The following is a 22081-nucleotide window of genomic DNA, read 5'->3' on the forward strand; positions in this document are numbered from 1 at the left end:
AAAGTAGCTGGGCGCACGCCGCCGGCTGGAGCGCGCGATGGACGTGCGCGGGGACGATCCTGGGGCTCCCTGGAAGAGCATGTCTGCAGAGGTAGGGGCTGCAGGGAGGGCCGGGGGGCTGCAGGGAGGGCCGGGGGGGCTGCAGGGAGGGCCGGGGGGGGGCTGCAGGGAGGGCCGGGGGGGGGGGGCTGCAGGAGGGCCGGGGGGCTGCAGGGAGGGCCGGGGGGCTGCAGGGGGGCCGGGGGGCTGCAGGGAGGGACGGGGGGCTGCAGGGAGGGACGGGGGGCTGCAGGGAGGGCCGGGGGGCTGCAGGGAGGGCCGGGGGGCTGCAGGGGGGACGGGGGGCTGCAGGGAGGGCCGGGGGGGGGGCTGCAGGGAGGGCCGGGGGCTGCAGGGAGGGCCGGGGGGCTGCAGGAGGGCCGGGGGGCTGCAGGAGGGACGGGGGGGCTGCAGGAGGGACGGGGGGCTGCAGGGAGGGACGGGGGGCTGCAGGGAGGGACGGGGGGCCGGGCCGCGAGCTCAGCTCACTGGTGACGTGGGAGCTGATAACTGTAATCAGCTCATCGATTACATTGGAATTCCAAGAAGGAAACTCAGCGGCCTTCTAGGTCATTCCTCGGGGCACGTTGAGCGTCTACTGTGTGCCAGGTCGCGAATGCTTGAGTACCATGGTCTGATTTCTGTTAGTCTGGTTTTGAGGATAGAGAACATGGAGGTCCTGGTTAATATCCACAGGCCCGCAGTCTGGTCAGGGGCCAAGGTTTCCGACGTTGAGCTGAGCTTATGCAGTGTGCTTGGGTCTGGCTTGGAAATGACGCTGAACGCATGGTATGGTATCTGGCACTTGTTATTGATTATCATTCGATTATAATTTCCTACGTAGTGTACCTGCATTTCAGGCAGTGGTTCTTTTTCCAGTCGTGGACACAGCTGAAAATCTGGCAAAAGTTATAGATACTGCCCCAGGAAATCACATTCTGTCTCTCTCTCCCTCCCTCCCTCCCTCCCTCTCTCTCCCAGGAAATCAAATTCTCTCTCTCTCTCTCTCTCTCTCTTTCTCTCTCTCTCTCACACACACACACACACACATGCTTGCCTACGCTATTAGGGGACTCTCAGAAACCCACTGCATCATCATTATCATAAATAGTAGGAATAAAGATGACGGCGGCAGTCATGGAGTAGGTCAGGTGTGGCTGCAAGCACCCTACAGATAACAACCTTCACAGGTATAGATTGTACAGATCCAAGGACCTCTGGCCAGAGCCCCGTTCAACTGGCAGAGGAGGCAACCCACAGTTGGGTGTTCACTTCCCTCCACTGACCTGCCTCATCTCTGTAACCCTGTGAGGAGGCCAGTATGCCCACTCTACCAATGAGGGACAGAATCCTAGGGACTAACTTGCCCAGGGTAAAACAGCCAGGAAGTGATGGCGTTTGGCCTCAGGCTTTTCCACGAGGCCCCCTTGTCTTCAGATTTCCCGTGATGTTTGTTGGCTTTCTCCAAAACCCGGTTCCTTGTTCCTTTCTGCATTAAGTCTGAACATATCAGCCTGACGTCGACGGCCCTCCCTCCTCCAGCCCCAGCTTCCCAGTCTTACCAGTCTGCTTCAGCTTTCTGGCCTGTCAGCATTTGCAAACTGACGTTTATTTTTTTAAGACTAGTCAAGTGCAGTGCAAACTGACTTTTGATTCCTTCCTCCTCACTTTTGTGCCTTTGACTGTGCTGGGTCCTCCTGCAGTCAGAATTGCACCCTCTCCAGGAAGATGACCTCCTTCTTTGCAGTGGCCACCCCAGCCGCCTGGCCTGCTGTGGCCCTAGCTGCTGTAGGAGTGGTGCCCACGACGGCATTCAGTGGATGCATTTATGGAACCTTGTCTCCCCTTAAGGCTGGTCAAAGGCACGGCTGCTGTTGCTGGGGCACCTCTAGACCTTGGATCTGAGGCAGCGAGTGGGGCACCTTGTGGGACGAGGGTGGGGAGCGCATTGCCAGGCTGGAGGTTGGAGGGGATCTAAGGAAGCTGAGGGCATGTTCGAGCGCATGGGATACTGGGGAGGGGGCTTCTCCAGGCAGAGAGGAGGATGCAGGCATGCACAGGGGTGGGGCACACTCTGTGTTGAGAACGAGGGTCTTACAGAGCCTGTGTCTGTGTCCTGCAGGAGTTGGAGAATCAATACTCCCCCAGCAGATGGGTCGTCCGACTGGGAGCAGAGGAAGCCTTGAGGACTTACACACAGATAGGAATCGAGGGTACTGGTGTGACCTCTCCGTGGCCGAGTCGGGTGGCATGGGTGCATGTGGCAGTGGTTCAGAATGCTGGGGGGAGGGAGGAGGTGCTGCACCACCTGAGCCTTGAGGGCCATTTCCCGGCCACCAGGTGGTTTGTAAGCTTTCCTTACTCATGGGTGGCTAGCCCAGGGCCTCTTGGGGCAGGGACCAATGGAGGCAAGGGAGGCCTGGGTATAGTCCAGGGCTGGGTTGACCATGCTTGACCTCCCCTCTTGCTCAGCCAATGATGCCCAGGCCCACGAGGCCACATGCCGTGGTTTCATAGGAAGGTAAAGTGGAGAAAGGAAGATTCCCCCTCCGCTGCTGAATGTGGAATGCTGTTGCCATTTATAAAAATAAATGAAGGCTTTTTTTTCTTTTCTTTAATAAAATCAGGGCTGGATTAGTAAAGTCTTAAGGAAAATTTTCATCTCTGTCCTGTGTCTGCAGAGTGTTGCACCACGATTTGAACACTTGGGGAAGTATTTGTGCTGGGTTGGGCAGCAGGCACCAAGGAAGAAGTGTGGTTTTGGACACAGCCAGCCTGTGTTTGCTCAGTGGGGAACACTGGATGTTGGCAGACTTGCAAGTCTGCCATGCTTCAGCAGGCTGAACCAGCCTTTCAGAAGCAGCTGCTGCCTGGGCTCCGGGCTCCTGGGATTAGTGGTTTTCTAAACAGAGATAACCCAGGAGGAACAGACTTGTTGGGGATTTCTTCCAGCACATTCCACCATCCCCCTTGTCCTGATAGATAAGGGATAGAGCTGTTTCCTAGGGTCCCTTGCTGTGCCCAACTCTATGCCAAATACATCTCTATTTGCCCGATAGAGATGCAAGCTCATGTGGCGAAACATACACGATTTTGAAGGGAACCTTAATTGCTTTGAGGGATAAAAGAGCTGACCCCATTGAGAAAGGGGGTGGGGTGTGAAAAGCAGGAGCTAAGAGTGTGCTGCCCTGTGTGCTCAGAAACTCTCTTTAGCAATCTTGGTAAGCCGGGGAGTGCTGTAATTTAGCCAGCTTTCGCCTGCCTGCCTTTGACTGCGGCCCTGGTAGACAGGGGGTGCCGCAGGGACAACTGGCCCATTTCACAGATGAACATCGCAAGCCCGACAGGGCGGGGGGTTGGGTGCAAGTGCCAGGTTGGAGCTTGTCTCTGTTTAAAATTTTTATATTTGGTTCATCATGGATTTTTTGGCATTGATTTTGCTCCTACCCTCCCACGGAATCTGAAGTTATCTTCTTTGAGAAGTGTATTTCAGAGTGGCCCCCAGGTCTTTGTGAAACACATTCCTAGACTGCAGAACTGGCCAGAGACTTACTTGGCTTTTAAAAATATTTACATCCATCTCAAAGAAGCAGAGAAAAAGATGTACAACAGGCCGGGCGTGGTGGCTCACGCCTGTAATCCTAGCTCTCTGGGAGGCCGAGGCGGGTGGATCCTTTGAGCTCAGGGGTTCGAAACCAGCCTGAGCAAGAGCGAGACCCCGTCTCTACTATAAATAGAAAGAAATTAATTGGCCAACGAATATATATAGAAAAAAATTAGCTGGGCATGGTGGCGCATGCCTGTAGTCCCAGCTACTCGGGAGGCTGAGGCAGGAGGATCGCTTGAGCCCAGGAGTTTGAGGTTGCTGTGAGCTAGGCTGACGCCACGGCACTCACTCTAGCCTGGGCAACAAAGTGAGACTCTGTCTCAAAAAAAAAAAAAAAAAAAAGATGTACAACAATAACTTTCCTAAAATAAGTGCTTTTCCTTTTTTGTACCAGGGAGAAGCAAATTTTTTTTCTTATTTTTGATTTGTGTTCGTCCTTAAAACATTGATGTGTTAGCTTGCAGTGGGGGATGTTCTCTTCACCAACTACCTTGATCCCCTACCAAGGCCTGGCCTCCCTTGGCAGGGGTGTGGGGGACAGAGTCTAACTGCTGTTAAAGAGTAGACAGCAGGAGGAAGCTGGCAAAGGTTGGTGTTAACTATTTCCTCCACCTATATCTTTTTTTTTTTTTTTTTTTTTGAGACAGAGTCTCACTCTGTTGCCCAGGCTAGAGTGAGTGCCGTGGCGTCAGCCTAGCTCACAGCAACCTCAAACTCCTGGGCTTAAGCGATCCTCCTGCCTCAGCCTCCTGAGTAGCTGGGACTACAGGCATGCGCCACCATGCCCGGCTAATTTTTTGTATATATATTTTTAGTTGGTCAATTAATTTCTTTCTATTTTTTTTTTTTTTTTTTAGTAGAGATGGGGTCTCGCTCAGGCTGGTTTCGAACTCTTGACCTAGAGCAATCCACCCACCTCGGCCTCCCAGAGTACCAATAGCTTTTAAATTTGTTTCACCATGACCTTCAGTAAACATACACTTTACAATAAACGAAATGCAGTATACATATTTTTTCGAGATGCAAAAGGACAAACACTGTATGATTCCATTTAAATGAGGCTCCTGGAAGAGTCAGGTTTGTAAGAAGAGGCAGTAGGATGGTTGCCAGGGGCTGCAGGCTGGGAGGAATGGGGCTTTATTGTTGAATGGGGACAGTTTCAGTCTTAGAAGATGAAAAGGGTTCTGGAGTTGGTCACAATAATGTGAAAGTGCCTAATGCCACCGTACACTTAAAAATGGTTCAGATGGTGAATTTTATGTATATTTTACCGCAACTTAAAAAGTAGTGTACATCCTATTTTAATACACATGCATGCGTTAAAAAGTTTGCACAAAACACTTCTTGATGGGGGACTGGCTATTTTCTACCGAGTTCTCAGCCTGTTTGGTGCTCATCACGTTGCTTGGCGAGCTCCGGTTCCGACACCTGCAGGTCTGGGCCGGGGGGACGCTGGTGTCGCGCCGGGGCCCCTGACCCGCAGTGGGAAGTGGGGACATTCTCGGGAGCCCTAGATAAGCTGACCCTCTGTCCCCCAGCTGCAGGGCGCGCCGGCTCAGAGGTCCCTGCAGGTCACCGAGGTCCGGGCGTGGGCGGCTCCGAAGGCCGGCGCTCAGGCCCCGCCCCGCCCTGGGACAGCCAATCGCCGGGGCGGTGGGTGTGGCCTCGTGATTGACAGGCTCGGTCTCCGCGGACCTTTCCCGCCTTGGTGCGCGGTGCCTCCGGGCGTTTTGTTCTCTTTTAGAAAAAAAAACAAAAGGAAGGAAACGAAGGCGTAGGAAATACAAACCCCCATTTTTTTTTTTTTTTTTTTTGCCATGGTAAAATACTCGTAACTTAATTTACCATTTTAACCATTTTAAAGTTCAGGAGCATTGACAGTGCTGTGCAGCCGTTGCAACCACTAGCAAGTTCCAAGGCATTCTCATCACTGCGAGAGACACCCCACGCGCATGCGCGGGCGCCCCCCCATCCCTTCGACTTCCATCCCGAGGGTCCGCCTGTCCATCCTCATGCCATCGTGGCCTTGTGTCTGGCGTCTCTGGCTCTGGGTTTTGGAGGCTCCTTCCTGTGGCAGGTGTCAGTGCTTCACTCCTTCCTATGACCAAGCCGTGGTCCACACTTTGTTCACCCCATGGACACTGGGTCGTTCCCCCTTTTAGCTTTTGGGGGCCAGGCCTCTGTCTTCTGGGACCCCTGCCCCTGTTCCTGCAGCCCTTGGCTCCCAGCCTCTGCTGCCCTCCTCCCCTCCTCCTGCAACAGAGGGCTTTTCTCACTTTGGTTCTCAGGGATTTGGCCAAGAACTCACTGTGACTTGAGCCCCAGACCTTCCCCTGCGCCCTGACCTGGCGCCCAGCCTGTCCAGCGTGGCCCCGGGGCCTGGCAGCCGCTCTGGCCAGAGGCACTCGCTTCTCAAGGGCGGCTCTGGTCTCTGCCCAGCGTCTCCTTCCCTGCCTTCCGTGTCCCCACCTGATCCTATCTCTCAGGGCCTGTCACCCTCACTAAGCAGCCAGCCGCACACAGTAAGGGTTTGTTTTTTTTTTTGAGACAGAGTCTCACTTTGATGCCCAGGCTAGAGTGAGTGCCGTGGCGTCAGCCTAGCTCACAGCAACCTCAAACTCCTGGGCTCAAGCGATCCTGCTGCCTCAGCCTCCAGAGTAGCTGGGACTACAGGCATGCGCCACCATGCCCGGCTCATTTTTTCTATATATATATTAGTTGGCCAATTAATTTCTTTCTATTTATAGTAGAGACGGGGTCTCACTCTTGCTCAGGCTGGTTTCGAACTCCTGACCTCAAGCAATCTGCCCACCTCGGCCTCCCAGAGTGCTAGGATTACAGGCTTGAGCCACCGCGCCCGGCCACAGTAAGGGTTTTGAACTATTTTGGTCACCGCTGTATCTCAGATATCTAGAACAGTGCAGGCCTGTGGCTGATGCTTATGTAAATAATTGTTTGCTAAATGAATTGGAGCGATTACCTCTCAAACCAGTAATAAACCCTTGGGCTTCGGCCTTCTGTGCTTATCTGCCTGGCCTCCCTGTCCCACACTTGGGTTAGTCTCAGGGGTTCCGGCCTCCACTTCCCCTAACTGCTATAACACAATGCTCAGGTCAGGTCCATGGAACAGGCTTCTGAGGGCCTGAAGTTTTTATCTGTGAGAGTTTGGAGGCTTTGGGTTGTGAAACCCAATTTTTGAATTTTTGCTTTAATGAGAAAGGAAGTTTTCAATAAGGTTTATTCTGGGGTGTCTCGTTGAAGCCCTCCTGTGTTCCTGCCCTTGAGTTCAGGGCCTAGGGGGCTGGCAGGATTCACACTCTGGAGGGAGGAGGCCACAGGTCACTTCATTTCTTTTTTCTTTTTCTTTCTTTTTTTTTTTCCAGACAGAGTCTCACTTTGTTGCCCAGGCTAGAGTGAATGCTGTGGCATCAGCCTAGCTCACAGCAACCTCAATCTCCTGGGCTCAAGCGATCCTCCTGCCTCAGCCTCCCGAGTAGCTGGGACTACAGGCATGCGCCACCATGCCCGGCTCATTTTTTCTCTATATATTAGTTGGCCAATTAATTTCTTTCTATTTTTAGTTGAGATGGGGTCTCACTCTTGCTCAGGCTGGTTTTGAACTCCTGACCTCGAGCAATCCCCCCACCTCAGCCTCCCAGAGTGCTAGGATTACAGGGCTGAGCCACCGCGCCCGGCCAGATCACTTCATTTCTGTCTCTGCACCCCACCTGCCCTCCCACTGCTGGCCGCTGAGGTACCTCCTAGAGAGAGGCAATCTACCTTTCTCAGGGTCAGTAGAGGCTTTTAATATCTGGGGGAGATTTATACGTGCTAATGAACTCCTACAGCTGCCTGGTTTAATTGCTACTCAATTTAGAACATAAATTTCATTATCTTTTTCTTAGTTTTAGCACATTAACCTAGTCTATTCATACGCTTTGAGAACTCTTGTGTTAATTAAATCACTACCTTTGAGTCACCCCACTCCTGCGAGACTGTGTGGCTCAGTCACCTTCACGGTGTGCCAGGGCAGGGTTGTTGGCAAACCCTCGGGCAGGGCAGTTGGCAATGGCCTCCGAATGACAAATGCAACTCCTTTTGACCCAGAATTCCGCTGCTGAGAACACTTCCTCCAGACACTCACGCACGGTGCAGTGATGGATGTACAAGGCTATTCACGGCAGGGTTGCTTGTGATTTTGTGGCCTTGGAGACAGTCCAGACGCCTTGAGCAAAGGATGGGTTTCGAGTCTGCAAGGCAGGGAACAGCCGTCACCAGACACCAGCCCTCCAGTCTCCAGAACTGTGAGAAAATAGATTTCTGGTTGGTGGAGCCACCCAGGCTGTGGTATTTTGTTATGGCAGGCTGAGCTGGCTCAGACAGGGCCCGGAAGGGTTGGAGCACGTTGTAACTGGCTGGCGCTGTGGCTGTAGGGAGTCCAGGTAGAGGCAGGTGGTGGCTCCCTTCCAGGGGGCAGGTGAAGGGGGGTCCTGCCAGCGTGGGGAGGAGACTCCGCATTCAGGATAAAAGCCAACAGGACTTCCCGAGGATCAGATGTGGCTTGAGAAAGAGCGGGGTCTCCAGTGGCCCCAGGGTGTTCGTCCAGAGCAACCAGAGTGGCTGGATGAATAAATGGACAGGCAACCACTGAACAGGGTATGGGGTAACTGGGAAAGAGGAAATAAAGAGAAGCTGTCTGTGCGTCCTCACACCACTGCGCAGGACACCTTGAGCAGAATCAAGCCATTTCCAAATGGGTACGTTTTAATTGATTAGAGCCACAGATCCTGTTAAGCGAATCCAGTATGTGATTCTAGTTTCTTTTCCATTATCATTATCTATGTATTTACTGTAGAGAGGGTCTTGCTGTGTGGCCAGGCTGGTCTCCAGCTACTGGCCTCAGGCAGTTCCCCTACCCAGGCCTCCCTAGCCCTGAGCCACCACCACACCGAGCTGTGATTATACTTTGAAGTGTTTATTAAGCATTTAATCCTATTTTGTAACTATGTTTAAATGTTTAGGGGAATTTCACCTTTGAAAAGTTATGAGCTGGCCCTGCGCGGTGGCTCACACCTGTAATCCTAGCACTCTGGGAGGCCAAGGTGGGAGGATCGCTCGAGGTCAGGAGTTGGAGACCAGCCTGAGCAAGATCGAGACCCCGTCTCTACTATAAATAGAAAGAAATTAAATGACCTACCAAAAATATATAGAAAAAATTAGCTGGGCATGGTGGCTATATAGAAAAAATTAGCCGGGCATGGTGGCGCATGCCTGTAGTCCCAGCTACTCGGGAGGCTGAGGCAGGAGGATCGCTTGAGCCCAGGAGTTTGAGGTTGCCGTGAGCTAGGCTGACACCACGGCACTCACTCTAGCCTGGGCAACAGAGTGAGACTCTGTGTCCCCCCACCAAATGATGAATGCCGGGATGGAAAGCACGGGGGGGGGGGGGGTGCACCCTACCGTATTGACTAATCGGGTCTCGTGAGCTGTGTCCAGTGCTGTTGCTCTCCTACACAGCATTGCTGCGAGCATCCTTAAAACAAACCCTTGGGAATATTCTGATTATTCCCTTGTAATAAATGCAGATAAGGACTTGGGGGTTTGTTGCATATTTCCAAATTGCCCTCCTGAAGAGCTTACACTTTACACTCTCTCCAACTCAGCGTCTGAGCAGCTCATCTGCCTGGCTTTGGTGATGTCGGGGGACATCTGGAGGCACTTCCCTACTAAAACGTGAGCAGAGCCGCTCCCGCCTCCACGCCTGTTTCCCTCTCGGCGCCCTTCGTCCTTCCTCCCCACCCAGGCCGTGGCCAATGTCCACATTGCTCTGAGCTGTTCCCCTGTGGCACTCAGTATATATTCATATTGCTCCATCCTCTGCTGGTTTCAAGTGAGTTTCCATCTTGTTTGCCTAGAAGATTATTTTTCCAAATATTTGGGAACGTTCGTGCTCCCTAGAGGGCACAGCCCAGGGTGCGTGGTGCAGAGGATAAGCATGTCGTAACGTGGCACCGACCTCCCAGAACCTGGTTCCCTCGGAGACACACGCCGGGCCTGGGGAATCCTCTTTCCTGGGAGGTGCTCACAGCTGAAGCTCACTGGTCAACCCAGGGACGCTTTCAGCCAAAAGGGCTCTACCGCAGCGGAATCAGAAATTGCTGCCACTGTAGTGCTGACAGTGACCTGTCTGTTTCCGAGACAGCCACCAGGAGGGCCCGGGCCACCAGGAGGAGCCTGCTGCACGTCCCCTATGGAGATGCCACAGGGGAGACACTGGACATCTACCTTCCGCACGAGGCACCTGAAGGTCGGCGCGGGGGCTGGGGGTTCTGCCGCAGGGCTCTGGGGCCAGCCCTGCCCACACGGCCCCTTGCTTTTACAGCCTTTCCCGTCTTCGTGTTTGTGCACGGCGGATACTGGCAGTGCGGAAGGTGAGCGGGGCATTCGGACTGTGGAGCAAAAGGTTGGTCTCCTGCAGCTGCCGCAGCAAACTGCCACACTCTGGTGGCTTCAGCAAGAGCATGTCCTCCTGCACCCTGGAGGCCAGACACCAGGGGATGGGCAGAGCCATGCTCCCTCTGAAGCTCTCGGCAGGGTCCCTCCCGCCTCCCTGAGCCTCCACCAGCCCAGGAGCTCGCTGCGTCCCTGCAGTCTGCTCCGTCCACCGCCATGCTCTGAGTTTCCGTGCCCGAAATCCCCCTTCTTTTTTCTTACAAGGGCACCAGTCATTGGATTCAGGGCTCACCCTAATAATCCAGGATGATCTCACCTCAAGATTCTTTTTTTTTTTTTTTTTTGAGACAGAGTCTCGCTTTGTTGCCCAGGCTAGAGTGAGTGCCGTGGCATCAGCCTAGCTCACAGCAACCTCAAACTCCTGTGCTCAAGCGATCCTCCTGCCTCAGCCTCCCGAGTAGCTGGGACTACACGCATGCACCACCATGCCCGGCTGATTTTTTGTATATATTTTTAGTTGGTCAATTAATTTCTTTCTATTTTTAGTAGAGATGGGGTCTCGTTCAGGGTGGTTTCGAACTCCGGACCTCTAGCAATCCGCCCGCCTCGGCCTCCCAGAGTGCTAGGATTACAGGCGTGAGCCACCACGCCCGGCCTCACCTCAAGATTCTTAATGCTGTCTGCAAAGACTTTATTTCTAAATTCAGTCACATTCATAGGTTCTGGGGTTGGGACTTGGACATGTCTTTTGGGGGGACACAGTTCAACCCAGTCCCCACAGTGAGAAGCACGTCCAGGCCACTCTGCAGTCAAGGTAAAAGCCCGCGTGACCCAGCAGAGTTCTCGCAGGACGTGGCTCGCAGTGAGAGAGACGACGCTCTGCGTGGACCGAACGTCAGGCACGGGGCGTGTCCCGGACACGGGGAAGCAGCACGGCGGCCAAGCTGCCTCCAGTCGTCCCATGTCTGTCTCTTTCTGCAGTAAAGACGAGTCTGCCTTCATGGCGGAGCCCCTGACAGCACAAGGAGTGGCCGTGGTGACAGTGGCTTATGACATTGCCCCCAGAGGTAAGAGGGGCGGTGGCTGCAGGTCCAAGGGCTGGTGGGCTTTGATGGGGAGGGAGGGAGCCCCCAACCTGGCTCGAGCTCTCTGTGCAGGCAGCCTGGACCAGATGGTAGACCAGGTGACGCGGAGCATCGCGTTTGTGCAGAAGCGGTACCCGCACAATGAGTGGGTGTCGCTGCTTGTTTCCCGCTTGCTGGACCTGCCGGGTGGGGGGACCAGGCCCACTGGATGCAGCCATGCTGCCCCTCTGGCCCGTGGAGCAGAAGGCAAAGTGGGACTTCTCGGTACTGGCCTGACACTGTGGGGAAACTTAATGCAAATGCAGCTCTTTGCTCTGACCCATCGCAGGGGAATTTACCTGTGTGGACACTCGGCGGGGGCCCAGCTGGCCGCCATGATGCTCCTGGCCGACTGGACCGAGCTTGGAGTCACGCCCAACCTCAAAGGTCTCCACGGGGACTGCAGCCTGGCTGGGCGGCCTTCACCCTCCAGACGGGCCTGAGGTTTGGACCAGCTGTTCCAAGTCCCAGCAGCTGGGAGCGGCTTGACCACGAGGGCTTTGAGCCCTGTGAGCAGGGCCCTCTCTGCTTCCTCTTGCCACCCCGCCTCCCTGGTTTGCCCCCCTGGCCTGGAGGGTGGGCTGCCTGTCTCGCTGCACCCGAGCCGGGTCACGGGACTGTTCTTCCTCTTCCCAGGCTTTTTCCTGGTGAGTGGGGTCTACGACCTGGAGCCCATCCTGTGCACCTCGCAGAACGCCCCTCTGCACCTGACACTGTGAGTCATCCACCCACCCCAGCCCCGGCTCACCTGGAGCCTGGCTTCTCCCTGCCCTGACTCCCCACACCCCCTACATCAGGGAGGACGCTCAGAGGAACAGCCCCCAGCTGTTGATGGCCCTGACGCAGCCTGTGGATCCCACCTGCCACGTGCTGGTGATCGTGGGCCAGCATGACTCCCCCGAATTCCAGCGGCAGTCCAGGGAGTTTTATCAGGTACTCCCAGTGCCCAGTTTGCGGCCGGAATCAAGGGTCATGTCATCTTCTCATTATCTTCTTGCCTTCACCCAAGTGGACCCAAGACTGTCAATCATTCATTCAACAAATACTTACTGAGGCCAGGCGCGGTGGGTCACGCCTGTAATCCCAGCACTCTGGGAGGCCAAGGCGGATGGATTGCTTGAGGTCAGAAGTTCAAAACCAGCCTGAGCAAGAGCGAGACCCCGTCTCTACTATAAACAGAGAGAAATTAATTGGCCAACTAATATATATATATATATATATATATATATATATATATATATATATATATATAAATAAGCCGGGCATGGTGGTGCATGCCTGTAGTCCCAGCTACTCGGGAGGCTGAGGCAGGAGGATCACATGAGCCCAGGAGTTTGAGGTTCCTGTAAGCTAGGCTGACGCCACGGCACTCACTCTAGCCTGGGCAACAAAGCAGGGTGTGGTGGCTCACGCCTGTAATCCTAGCACTCTGGGAGGCCAAGGCGGGTGGATCACTCAAGGTCAGCCTGAGCAAGAGCGAGACCCCGTCTCTACTATAAATAGAAAGAAAATTAATTGGCCAACTGAAATACATAGAAAAAATTAGCCGGTTTTAGGGTAAAATGAAGTTGCGCTGAAATAAAAAAAAAATGAAGTATAAATTATAAATAAAGAAAAAAAAATTAAAAAAAAAAAAGAAAAACTTAGCCAGGCATGGTGGTGCATGCCTGTAGTCCCAGCTACTCTGGAGGCTGAGGCAGGAGGATCGCTTGAGCCCAGGAGTTTGAGGTTGCTGTGAGCTAGGCTGATGCCACGGCACTCACTCTAGCCCGGGCAACAGAGTGACACTGTGTCTCAAAAAAAAAACCAAAAACAACGAAACCAGCCTGAGCAAGAGCGAGAACCCATCTCTACTATAAATCGAAAGAAATTAATTGGCCGACTAATATATATACAAAAACTTAGCCGGGCATGGTGGTGCATGCCTGTAGTCCCAGCTACTCAGGAGGCTGAGGCAGGAGGATCGCTTGAGCCCAGGAGTCTGAGGTTGCTGTGAGCTAGGCTGACGCCACGGGACTCACTCTAGCCTGGGCAACAGAGCGAGACTCTGTCTCAAAAAAAAGAAACAAAAAAATAACAAATACTTGGCTGGGCAAGGTGAGGAGGGCCCCAGCCTCCGCTCCTGCAGCCTCACCCTTCCTCTTCCCGCGTTTTTCCTGCCCAGACCCTGTGCCGAGGGGGGTGGAAAGCGGCGTTTGAAGAGCTCCGAGATGTGGATCACTTTGAAATCATCGAGAATCTGACCCAGGAGGACTACGTGCTCACGCAGGTAGGGCCGGGTCCCTTCCCAGCCGCCCAGCAGCCCCTTTACAGGGACAGTGGGGCTCCCGGCCCGGCCCCTTAGACGCACGAGGGGATGGTGGGCAGCGCTGCACAAAGGAGCCACCTGAGGTTCTTTGGCACCCAGCAGGCTGGGGCACCCCTGGGTGCCGGTGCCGGGGTCGAATGCCGCACTTGCTTCCCACACACTCCGCCTCCCTCTGGGGCAGCCCCGGCTGATCTCCGAGAAGTCTGGCCCTGGGTACACAGGGGGGATCTGCACGTGGCTACCTGGGCGGGGAGAGACAGGTGGAGAAAGTGTTGGCCTATGTGTGTCTAGGAATAAAAGCAAGAGCTGGATGGATGCGGTGGCCTCTAATCCTAGCACTGTGGGAGGCCGAGGCTGGAGGATCGCTTGAGCCCAGGAATTTGAGGTTGCTGTGAGCTAGGTGGACACCACCGCACTCCAGCGAGCATGACAGAGCTAGACTCTGTCTCAAAAAAAAAAAAATTAATGCTCCAAGCTGTCCAGGGTTCTGCTGTTGGGAGCTTGAGTTTGCTTGACACGTCTGGGGCTCAGCGTGGCAAAGCGCGGCCAAACCCACTGACCCAGGAATTCTACCACTAGGAGTTTGACTTCAGTGTTACCAATGAAACGCTCCAAGATGTTCTTTGTTAATATTTGGAACTTGGAAACAACCTAGGTATGCAGGAAGGTTGAATTATGATATAACCAGGCAATAAGATCACATTTGTGAAAACTACTTAGGATATGTGAAACTGATTCAGATTAGATTTTGTGAGAGCAAAACCACGAGAAACAACTGATCTAGTGCATTCCTGGTTTCATACTACATAAGTAGCTAGACCTTTGGATGTGCGTGTATGCATATGAAAAAATATCCGTGCTATTGAAAGTCCACATTTTAAAAATCTACATTTTCTACCATGAACATGTGCATATTACTTTTTTTTATTGTTTTAGTTCATTACCATATTTTCTTTTTCCTTCTTCTTTTTCTTATTTCATTTATTTTATTTTTTCCTATTTTAATTTTAATTCTTCTTTATCCTACAACTTGAATTCATGTATTAACTTTTTTCTTTTTTTAACTCTTTTTTTATATCTTTTTCTTTTCTATAAATTTTTCTTAATTTTTGTTTTCTTTGCCATTGTCCTTTAGTTTGCTTTCCTATATTAACTTTTTTTTTTTTGAGACAGAGTCTCGCTTTGTTGCCCAGGCTAGAGTGAGTGCCGTGGCATCAGCCTAGCTCACAGCAACCTCAAACTCCTGGGCTCGAGCAATCCTCCTGCCTCAGCCTCCCGAGTAGCTGGGACTACAGGCATGCATCACCATGCCCGGCTAAGTTTTTGTGTATATATTAGTTGGCCAATTAATTATTTTCTATTTATAGTAGCGACGGGGTCTTGCTCTTGCTCAGGATGGTTTCTAACTCCTGACCTCGAGCAATCTGCCCGCCTTGGCCTCCCAGAGTGCTAGGATTACAGGCGTGAGCCACCGCACCCGGCCTTAACTTTTTTTTTTTTAACTGTGGAAAGAACAAACACCCAGAAAACCTAAGAAAGGAGCCTAAGAAAGACACCCCGTTTCTTTAATCCCTGGAGAGAGCAGCTCCAATTCTTAGGCTTTTGTGTCGTCTCTTCCTGCTGCAGATTATATTGAAAACAATATTTCAGGAGTTCTGATGACACCCGGACCCCGGCCTGCATGCACCCCGATTCTGGGAGCTACTCAAGGGGTCTTCAGAGTGAAGCCGGCTTCCCAGGGCACCCAGCATGGCCCAGGGGGGCTTCCTCCCCCGACAGGAGCCCCTTCTTCCCACTGCCATGGACGCTCGTGACGGTCTCCTCATCCTCCCTCCTCTCGGCCCGGATCTGGCTCTGGGGAAGGTCCACAGGTCACACCCTGAGCTGCCTCTCTGCCAAGTCTGGCCACTGTGCCTGCTGACACGACATGACAAAAATGACTCAGCCCCAACTTGACACCTGTGTTTGTGTGACCCTTAAGCTAAGAATGGTTTTACATTTTTAGACCGTTCAAAAAGAACCAAAAAAGAAATTTCGTAACATGTAAAAATTATATAAAACTCAGTTTTCAGCATTCATAAATAAAGTTGTATTGGAACTGTGAACTAAAATAAAATCCTAAGCCTTCCTGCCTCCCCCTGCCTTCCTTCACCGGTGACTCAATGGACCCCATCCTGGCCAAGGGGCTATCCTAAAACTAAATTGCCGCCATGAGGAGGGAGGTCAGACATGCCTCATAACACCCCCTCCCTTCTTGGGGACATCCTTTGTAACCCATTAATAGGCCTAAGGCTATGCAAGACACACCTGCAGTTCCTCAATTTACACAACAAATATATGCCCAAGTCCGGTGGCTTGTCTCTGGTTAACAGACTTACTTATCTTTACATTCCAAGCCTTTAGAGAAAGCTTCCTGTCTTTGACCAATTACAAGTCAAAGAATCTTTAAACCCACCTGTAATCTGTAAGCCCCCACTTTGAGATGGCCCACTGTTTCAGACCAATCCAAGGTATGCCTCCCATGTGTTGATTTATGACTTTAGGTGTAACCGCTGTCTCCCTGAAATATATAAAAACCAACTGTAACCCTGCCACAGTGAGTCCACTTGCTCAAGGCTTCTTGGGCGTGGCTCCGGGTCATGGTCCTCAAATTTGGCTCAGAGTAAAACTCTTTAAAATTATTTTGCAAGGCCAAGGCGGGTGGATTGCTCGAGGTCAGGAGTTTGAAACCAGCCTGAGCGAGACCCCACCTCTACTAAAAATAGAAATTAATTGGCCAACTAAAAATATATATACAAAAAATTAACCAGGCATGGTGGCGCATGCCTGTAGTCCCAGCTACTCGGGAGGCTGAGGCGGGAGGATCGCTTGAGCCCAGGAGATTGAGGTTGCTGTGAGCTAGGCTGACACCACGTCACTCACTCTAGCCTGGGCACAAAGTGAAACTCTGTCTCAAAATAAAAAAATAAATAAATAAAATTATTTTGCAAAAATTATTTTGCAGAGTTTGGCTTCCTTTCCGTTGACAGGACACAGCCCTGCTCATTCATTTGCATACGCTGTGACTGCTTGAAGCAGAGTAGTCCCGAGGGGAACCACCTGGCCCCAGCGCATGGAGCACGGCCCATCCTGGCCTCTACAGGACGCGTTGCTGTGAGTGAGGGCTTCCCCAAGCCGGTCTTTGTTTTGCTTCTGTCTTTCTGTCTGCTCTGTCCTGAGTCCTATTTGACATTTGGGTCTGTCCCTAAATACCCTGGGAGCTTAGCCTTCAGGCTAAATACCTTGACAGTGAGGACAGCGCCATCCACAGGTAGGACGAGCGTCCTCTGCCCACCCTAGGTCTGCGTGCAATTCCCAGGGAGCCAGGTATGTCCATCCACCCACACCCCACCCCACCCCACCTCCTCTTTCTCCCGCTCTGAATATCTAGCAATTCAAGAATTTTCCCTGTGGGCTGGGCACGGTGGCTCACACCTATAATCCCAGCACTCTGGGAGGCCAAGGTGGGAGGATCCCTTGAGGCCAGGAGTTGGAGACCAGCCTGAACAAGAGCAAGACCCTGTCTTTACTAAAAATAGAAAAATTAGCCCGGCATGGTGGCACATACCTGTAGCCCCAGCTACTCGGGAGGCTGAAGCAGGAGGATCGCTTGAGCCCAGGAGTTTGAGGTTGCAGTGAGCTGTGATGACTCCACTGTACTCCAGCCTGGGTGACAGAGCGAGACTGTCTTTACAAAGAAAAAAAAATGTCCCTGTGGCATTATTGATTATCTGATTATATACCACATGATACAGGGTTTGATACTATCTCTGGTTTCAGGCATATGTTCCAAGTGGGGGTCTTGGAACCTATCCCCACAGATAAGGGAAGACTGCCAGACATCCACTGTAGGAACACACATGGTCTGTATGGGGTATACAGACCCCACACCCTCACTCTAGACTTTTAACACATTGACTGCCATGTGAGTTGTATTTAACTCAGGCTAGTTTTTTTTTTTTTTTTTTTTTTTGAGACAGAGTCTCACTTTGTTGCCCAGGCTAGAGTGAGTGCTGTGGCGTCAGCCTAGCTCACAGCAACCTCAAACTCCTGGGCTCAAGCGATCCTCCTGCCTCAGCCTCCCGAGTAGCTGGGACTACAGGCATGCGCCACCATGCCCGGCTAATTTTTTCTATATATATTAGTTGGCCAATTAATTTCTTTCTATTTATAGTAGAGACGGGGGTCTCGCTCTTGCTCAGGCTGGTTTCAAACTCCTGACCAGGAGCAATCCGCCCGCCTTGGCCTCCCAGAGTGCTAGGATTACAGGTGTGAGCCACCGCGCCCAGCCAACTCAGGCTAGTTTTGAGCCCAGGGCGGCTCGAAACAAAATCCTGCAGCTGGTTGGTGAAAATCTTACTTTTTCATGTTCTTATTATTACAATTTATATTAACAATTTAATTCTGAAAATGTAGATTTTGTTTCATATAACTCATGCACAGAAAGCAATAAAAAATAAGAAATTAGAAAGGATTGCTTTGTTTTAATAAAACACTGTGGCCCCAGGGGAAAAACATTTTTTCTAGTGTGGCAGTCAATGTGTTAAAGGAAATGACTCAGGAACTGTAGGACGTCATTTAATATTTGTAACAACTGCCCTGCGAGACTCCTCAGGCTGGTGGGAAACTCCTCCCTCACACCTGGGCTGAGCATTGCTCCTGTAGGCTGTGCCGCGAGGTTGAACACTCAGGTGAGCAGAAGACATAAACAGACACCTAGCCGCGTGTACAGGCACGTGGCAGGCATATTTCCATGTATGTAGGTGTAACGACCGGAAGGGTACACGCCTGTTAGCCTCCAGGGTGACATGGTAGGCAATTTAAATTTTCTTCCTTTTGGGCCAGGCGCGGTGGCTCACGCCTGTAATCCTAGCTCTCTGGGAGGCCGAGGCGGGCGGATTGCTCCAGGTCAGGAGTTCGAAACCAGCCTGAGCAAGAGCGAGACCCCGTCTCTACTATAAATAGAAAGAAATTAATTGGACAACTAATATATATAGAAAAACTTAGCTGGGCATGGTGGCGCATGCCTGCAGTCCCAGCTGCTGAGGAGGCTGAGGCAGGAGGATCGCTTGAGCCCAGGAGATTGAGGTTGCTGTGAGCCAGGCTGACGCCACGGCACTCACTCTAGCCTGGGCAACAAAGTGAGACTCTGTCTCAAAAAAAAAAAAAATAGAAAGAAATTAATTGGCCAACTAATATATATAAAAAAATTAGCCGGGCATGGTGGCGCATGCCTGTAGTCCCAGCTACTCGGGAGGCTGAGGCAGGAGGATTACTTGAGCCCAGGAGTTTGAGGTTGCTGTGAGCTAGGCTGAAGCCACGGCACTCACTCTAGCCTGGGCAACAAAGCAAGACTCTATCTCAAAAAAAAAAAAATTTTTTTTTCTTCCTTTTAATAAACATTTCTACATTAATAAAAACTTTATTTTATTTATTTTTTTTTGAGACAGAGTCTCACTCTGTTGCTCAGGCTAGAGTGAGTGCCATGGCGTCAGCCTAGCTCACAGCAACCTCAAACTCCTGGGCTCAAGCGATCCTCCTGCCTCAGCCTCCCGAGTAGCTGGGACTACAGGCATGCACCACCATGCCCGGCTAATTTTTTCTATATATATTAGTTGGCCAATTAATTTCTTTCTATTTATAGTAGAGACGGGGTCTCGCTCTTGCTCAGGCTGGTTTTGAACTCCTGACCTCGAGCAATCCTCCCGCCTCGGCCTCCCAGAGTGCTAGGATTACAGGCTTGAGCCACCGCGCCTGGCCAAAACTTTATTTTTTGATTGTTAAATGTTTTTTAGCAAGGCCCATGGCTTCAAAACTTTAATTAATATATTTATATTTCTTTCTTTTTTGAGAAAGTGTCTCACTCTGTCACCTAAGCTCTAGTGGCTGTATCACACAGCTCACTACAGCCTTGAACTCCTGGGTCCAAGGGATCCTTCCCCTTTAGCCTCCCAAGTAGCTGGGAATACAGGCATAAGCCACCACACCCAACCAACTTTTCTATTTTTTGTAGAGATGGGGTCTCACTCTTGTTCAGCCTGGTCTCTTACTCCTGGCTTCAAGTGATCCACCCACTCAGCCTCCCAGAGTGCCAGGATTACAGGCATGAGCCACCCTGCCCAGACTTAATTTTCCCTTTTGTAAAGACAGGATCTCAATATGTTGCTCTGGCTGGTCTTGAACTCCTGGCCTCAAGAAATCCTCCTGGCTGGGCGCGGTGGCTCACGCCTGTAATCCTAGCACTCTGGGAGGCTGAGGCGAGCAGATTGCTCAAGGTCAGAAGTTCGAAACCAGCCTGAGCAAGAGCAAAACCCCATCTCTACCATAAATAGAAAGAAATTAATTAGCCAACTAATATATATAGAAAAAATTAGCTGGGCATGGTGGTGCATGCCTGTAGTCCCAGCTACTCGGGAGGCTGAAGCAAGAGGATTGCTTGAGCCCAGGAGTTTGAGGTTGCTGTGAGCTAGGCTGACACCATGGCACTCACTGTAGCCTGGGCAACAAAGCGAGACTCTGTTTCAAAAAAAGAAAAAAAAAAATCCTCCTGCCTTGGCCTCCCAAAGTGCTGGGATTACAGGCATGAGTCACTGTGCCTAGCCAATTGGACTTTTATTTAATACAGAGTTATGTTTTTTGTTTGTTTGTTTAACTTTTTTTTTCCTTTTTTTTTTTTTTTTCTTTTTGAGACAGAGTCTCACTTTGTTGCCCAGGCTAGAGTGAGTGCCGTGGCATCAGCCTGGCTCACAGCAACCTCAATCTCCGGGGCTCAGCGATCCTGCTGCCTCAGCCTCCCGAGTAGCTGGGACTACAGGCATGCGCCACCATGCCCAGCTAATTTTTTGTATATATATTTTTAGTTGGTCAATTAATTTATTTCTATTTTTGGTAGAGACGGGGTCTCCTTCAGGCTGGTTTCGAACTCCTGACCTTGAGCAATCTGCCCGCCTCGGCCTCCCAAAGTGCTAGGATTACAGGCGTGAGCCACCATGCCCGATTTTTTTTATTTCAGCATATTATGGGGGTACAAATGTTAAGCTTATGTATATTGCCCAATCCCCCCTTTCCCCTCGAGTCAGAGCTTCAAGCGTGACCATCCCCCAAACATTGCACATCTCACTCGTTATGTTTGTATATACCCATCCCCTCCTCCCCCCTCCCACCCGCCTGACACCAATAGATGTTACTCCTATATGTCCACTTAGGTGTTGATCCATAATACCAATTTGCTGGTGAGTACATGTGGTGCTTGTTTTTCCATTCTTGAGATACTTCACTTAGTAGAATGGGTTCCAGCTCTATCCAGGAAAATACAAGAGGTGCTAGATCACCGTTGTTTCTTAAAGCTGAATAGTACTCCATGGTATACATATATCACATTTTATTAATCCAGTCATGTATTGATGGGCACCTGGGTTGTTTCCACAACTTTGCGATTGTGAACTGTGCTGCTATAAACATTCGAGTGCAGGTGTCCCATTTGTAGAGTGTTAGAGTTATGCTGAATATACTGGATTTGACAACTGTGTCAATGTTTCTTTTGTTTTGTTTTTTTTTAATGTTTCTGATTTTGATGATTGTACTGTGGTTATGTGAGACAATGAAGTATTTAGGGGTAAAATGTCACAAGGCCTTGAACTTACTCATAAATGATTCAGGTAAAGAACCTGGAAACATACATATAAATGTGCATTGTGTGCTATATACATAACATGAATGGGTGTGTCGATAGAGAGAAAAAGCTGAGAAACAGTGACAGAACAAACAAAAAAAACATAAACGGAAAATCTGGGTGAAGAGTATGTGAGCATTCCTTGTACTATTCTTGCAACTTTTCCTTAAAGTGACATCAAAATAAAAAGTTACAAAAAAGTTACCACATTAAAAGAACAGAGGTCCATGGCCAGGGGGTGGAGGGGTAGAGGGTTCATGGGGCGGCCGCTGATTTCTGGCCAGGGGAGCGTGAGGATGTGCGGACCGACCCCTCCACCCCCCAGCTCTGCAAGTGACTTGCAGAACACCCAATTCCAACACAGAGGACACCACTGGGTTTTTTGTTTGTTTGTTTGATTTAAGCAACAGGTTTTCTTTTTAGTAGGTTGCAGGATTTACCATTGCTGGGGCCTCCTGCTTGGAGGAGGGAAAGGGGGAGTCCGAGCTGTGGGTCAGCCCACCCTGGCCCGCTGTCGCCCTGGCTCGTGACCGGCTGACCCAGCACCTGGCCCCGGGCCCCAGAGCGTGGCCTTCCTGGAAACCCAGGTAACTGCCGTCAGCGACTGTGCTCCTTCCCTTCCCTTAGCCCCTGTGCCCACGTGGAGTTTTCCTTCCCGCGGAGTTGGGGAGCTCTAAAAAGGCGCTGTCTGGCTTGGGCAGGGCCTGCCTTGCCCCGTTTGGTGGCCCAGTGCCCAGGAACTGCCGGAGGACTTGGTCCCAGCACCTGATTTCACTCCCTGACTCCTCACACCGTCCAGATCTCTGCCCGTGGCTGGGGGTCTCCACTGGTCCCGATGC

The 22081-nt window shown here is 51.3% G+C and overlaps 1 protein-coding gene across 1 annotated transcript; it reads left to right on the forward strand.

The window, feature by feature from the left end:
* Positions 1 to 37: 37 nt before the first annotated feature.
* Positions 38 to 15664, forward strand: AFMID (arylformamidase). Its single transcript, XM_075994818.1, has 11 exons — positions 38 to 91; positions 2162 to 2252; positions 9849 to 9953; positions 10029 to 10077; positions 11081 to 11166; positions 11257 to 11329; positions 11513 to 11610; positions 11860 to 11938; positions 12021 to 12156; positions 13388 to 13492; positions 15158 to 15664. The coding sequence occupies exons 1-11, from the start codon at positions 38 to 40 to the stop codon at positions 15188 to 15190; spliced, it is 909 nt and encodes a 302-aa protein (XP_075850933.1). The 3' UTR covers positions 15191 to 15664.
* The last annotated feature ends 6417 nt before the right edge of the window (positions 15665 to 22081 follow it).

The sequence above is a fragment of the Microcebus murinus genome, chromosome 18 (assembly GCF_040939455.1).
Source record: "Microcebus murinus isolate Inina chromosome 18, M.murinus_Inina_mat1.0, whole genome shotgun sequence".
Classification (NCBI taxonomy): domain Eukaryota; kingdom Metazoa; phylum Chordata; class Mammalia; order Primates; family Cheirogaleidae; genus Microcebus; species Microcebus murinus.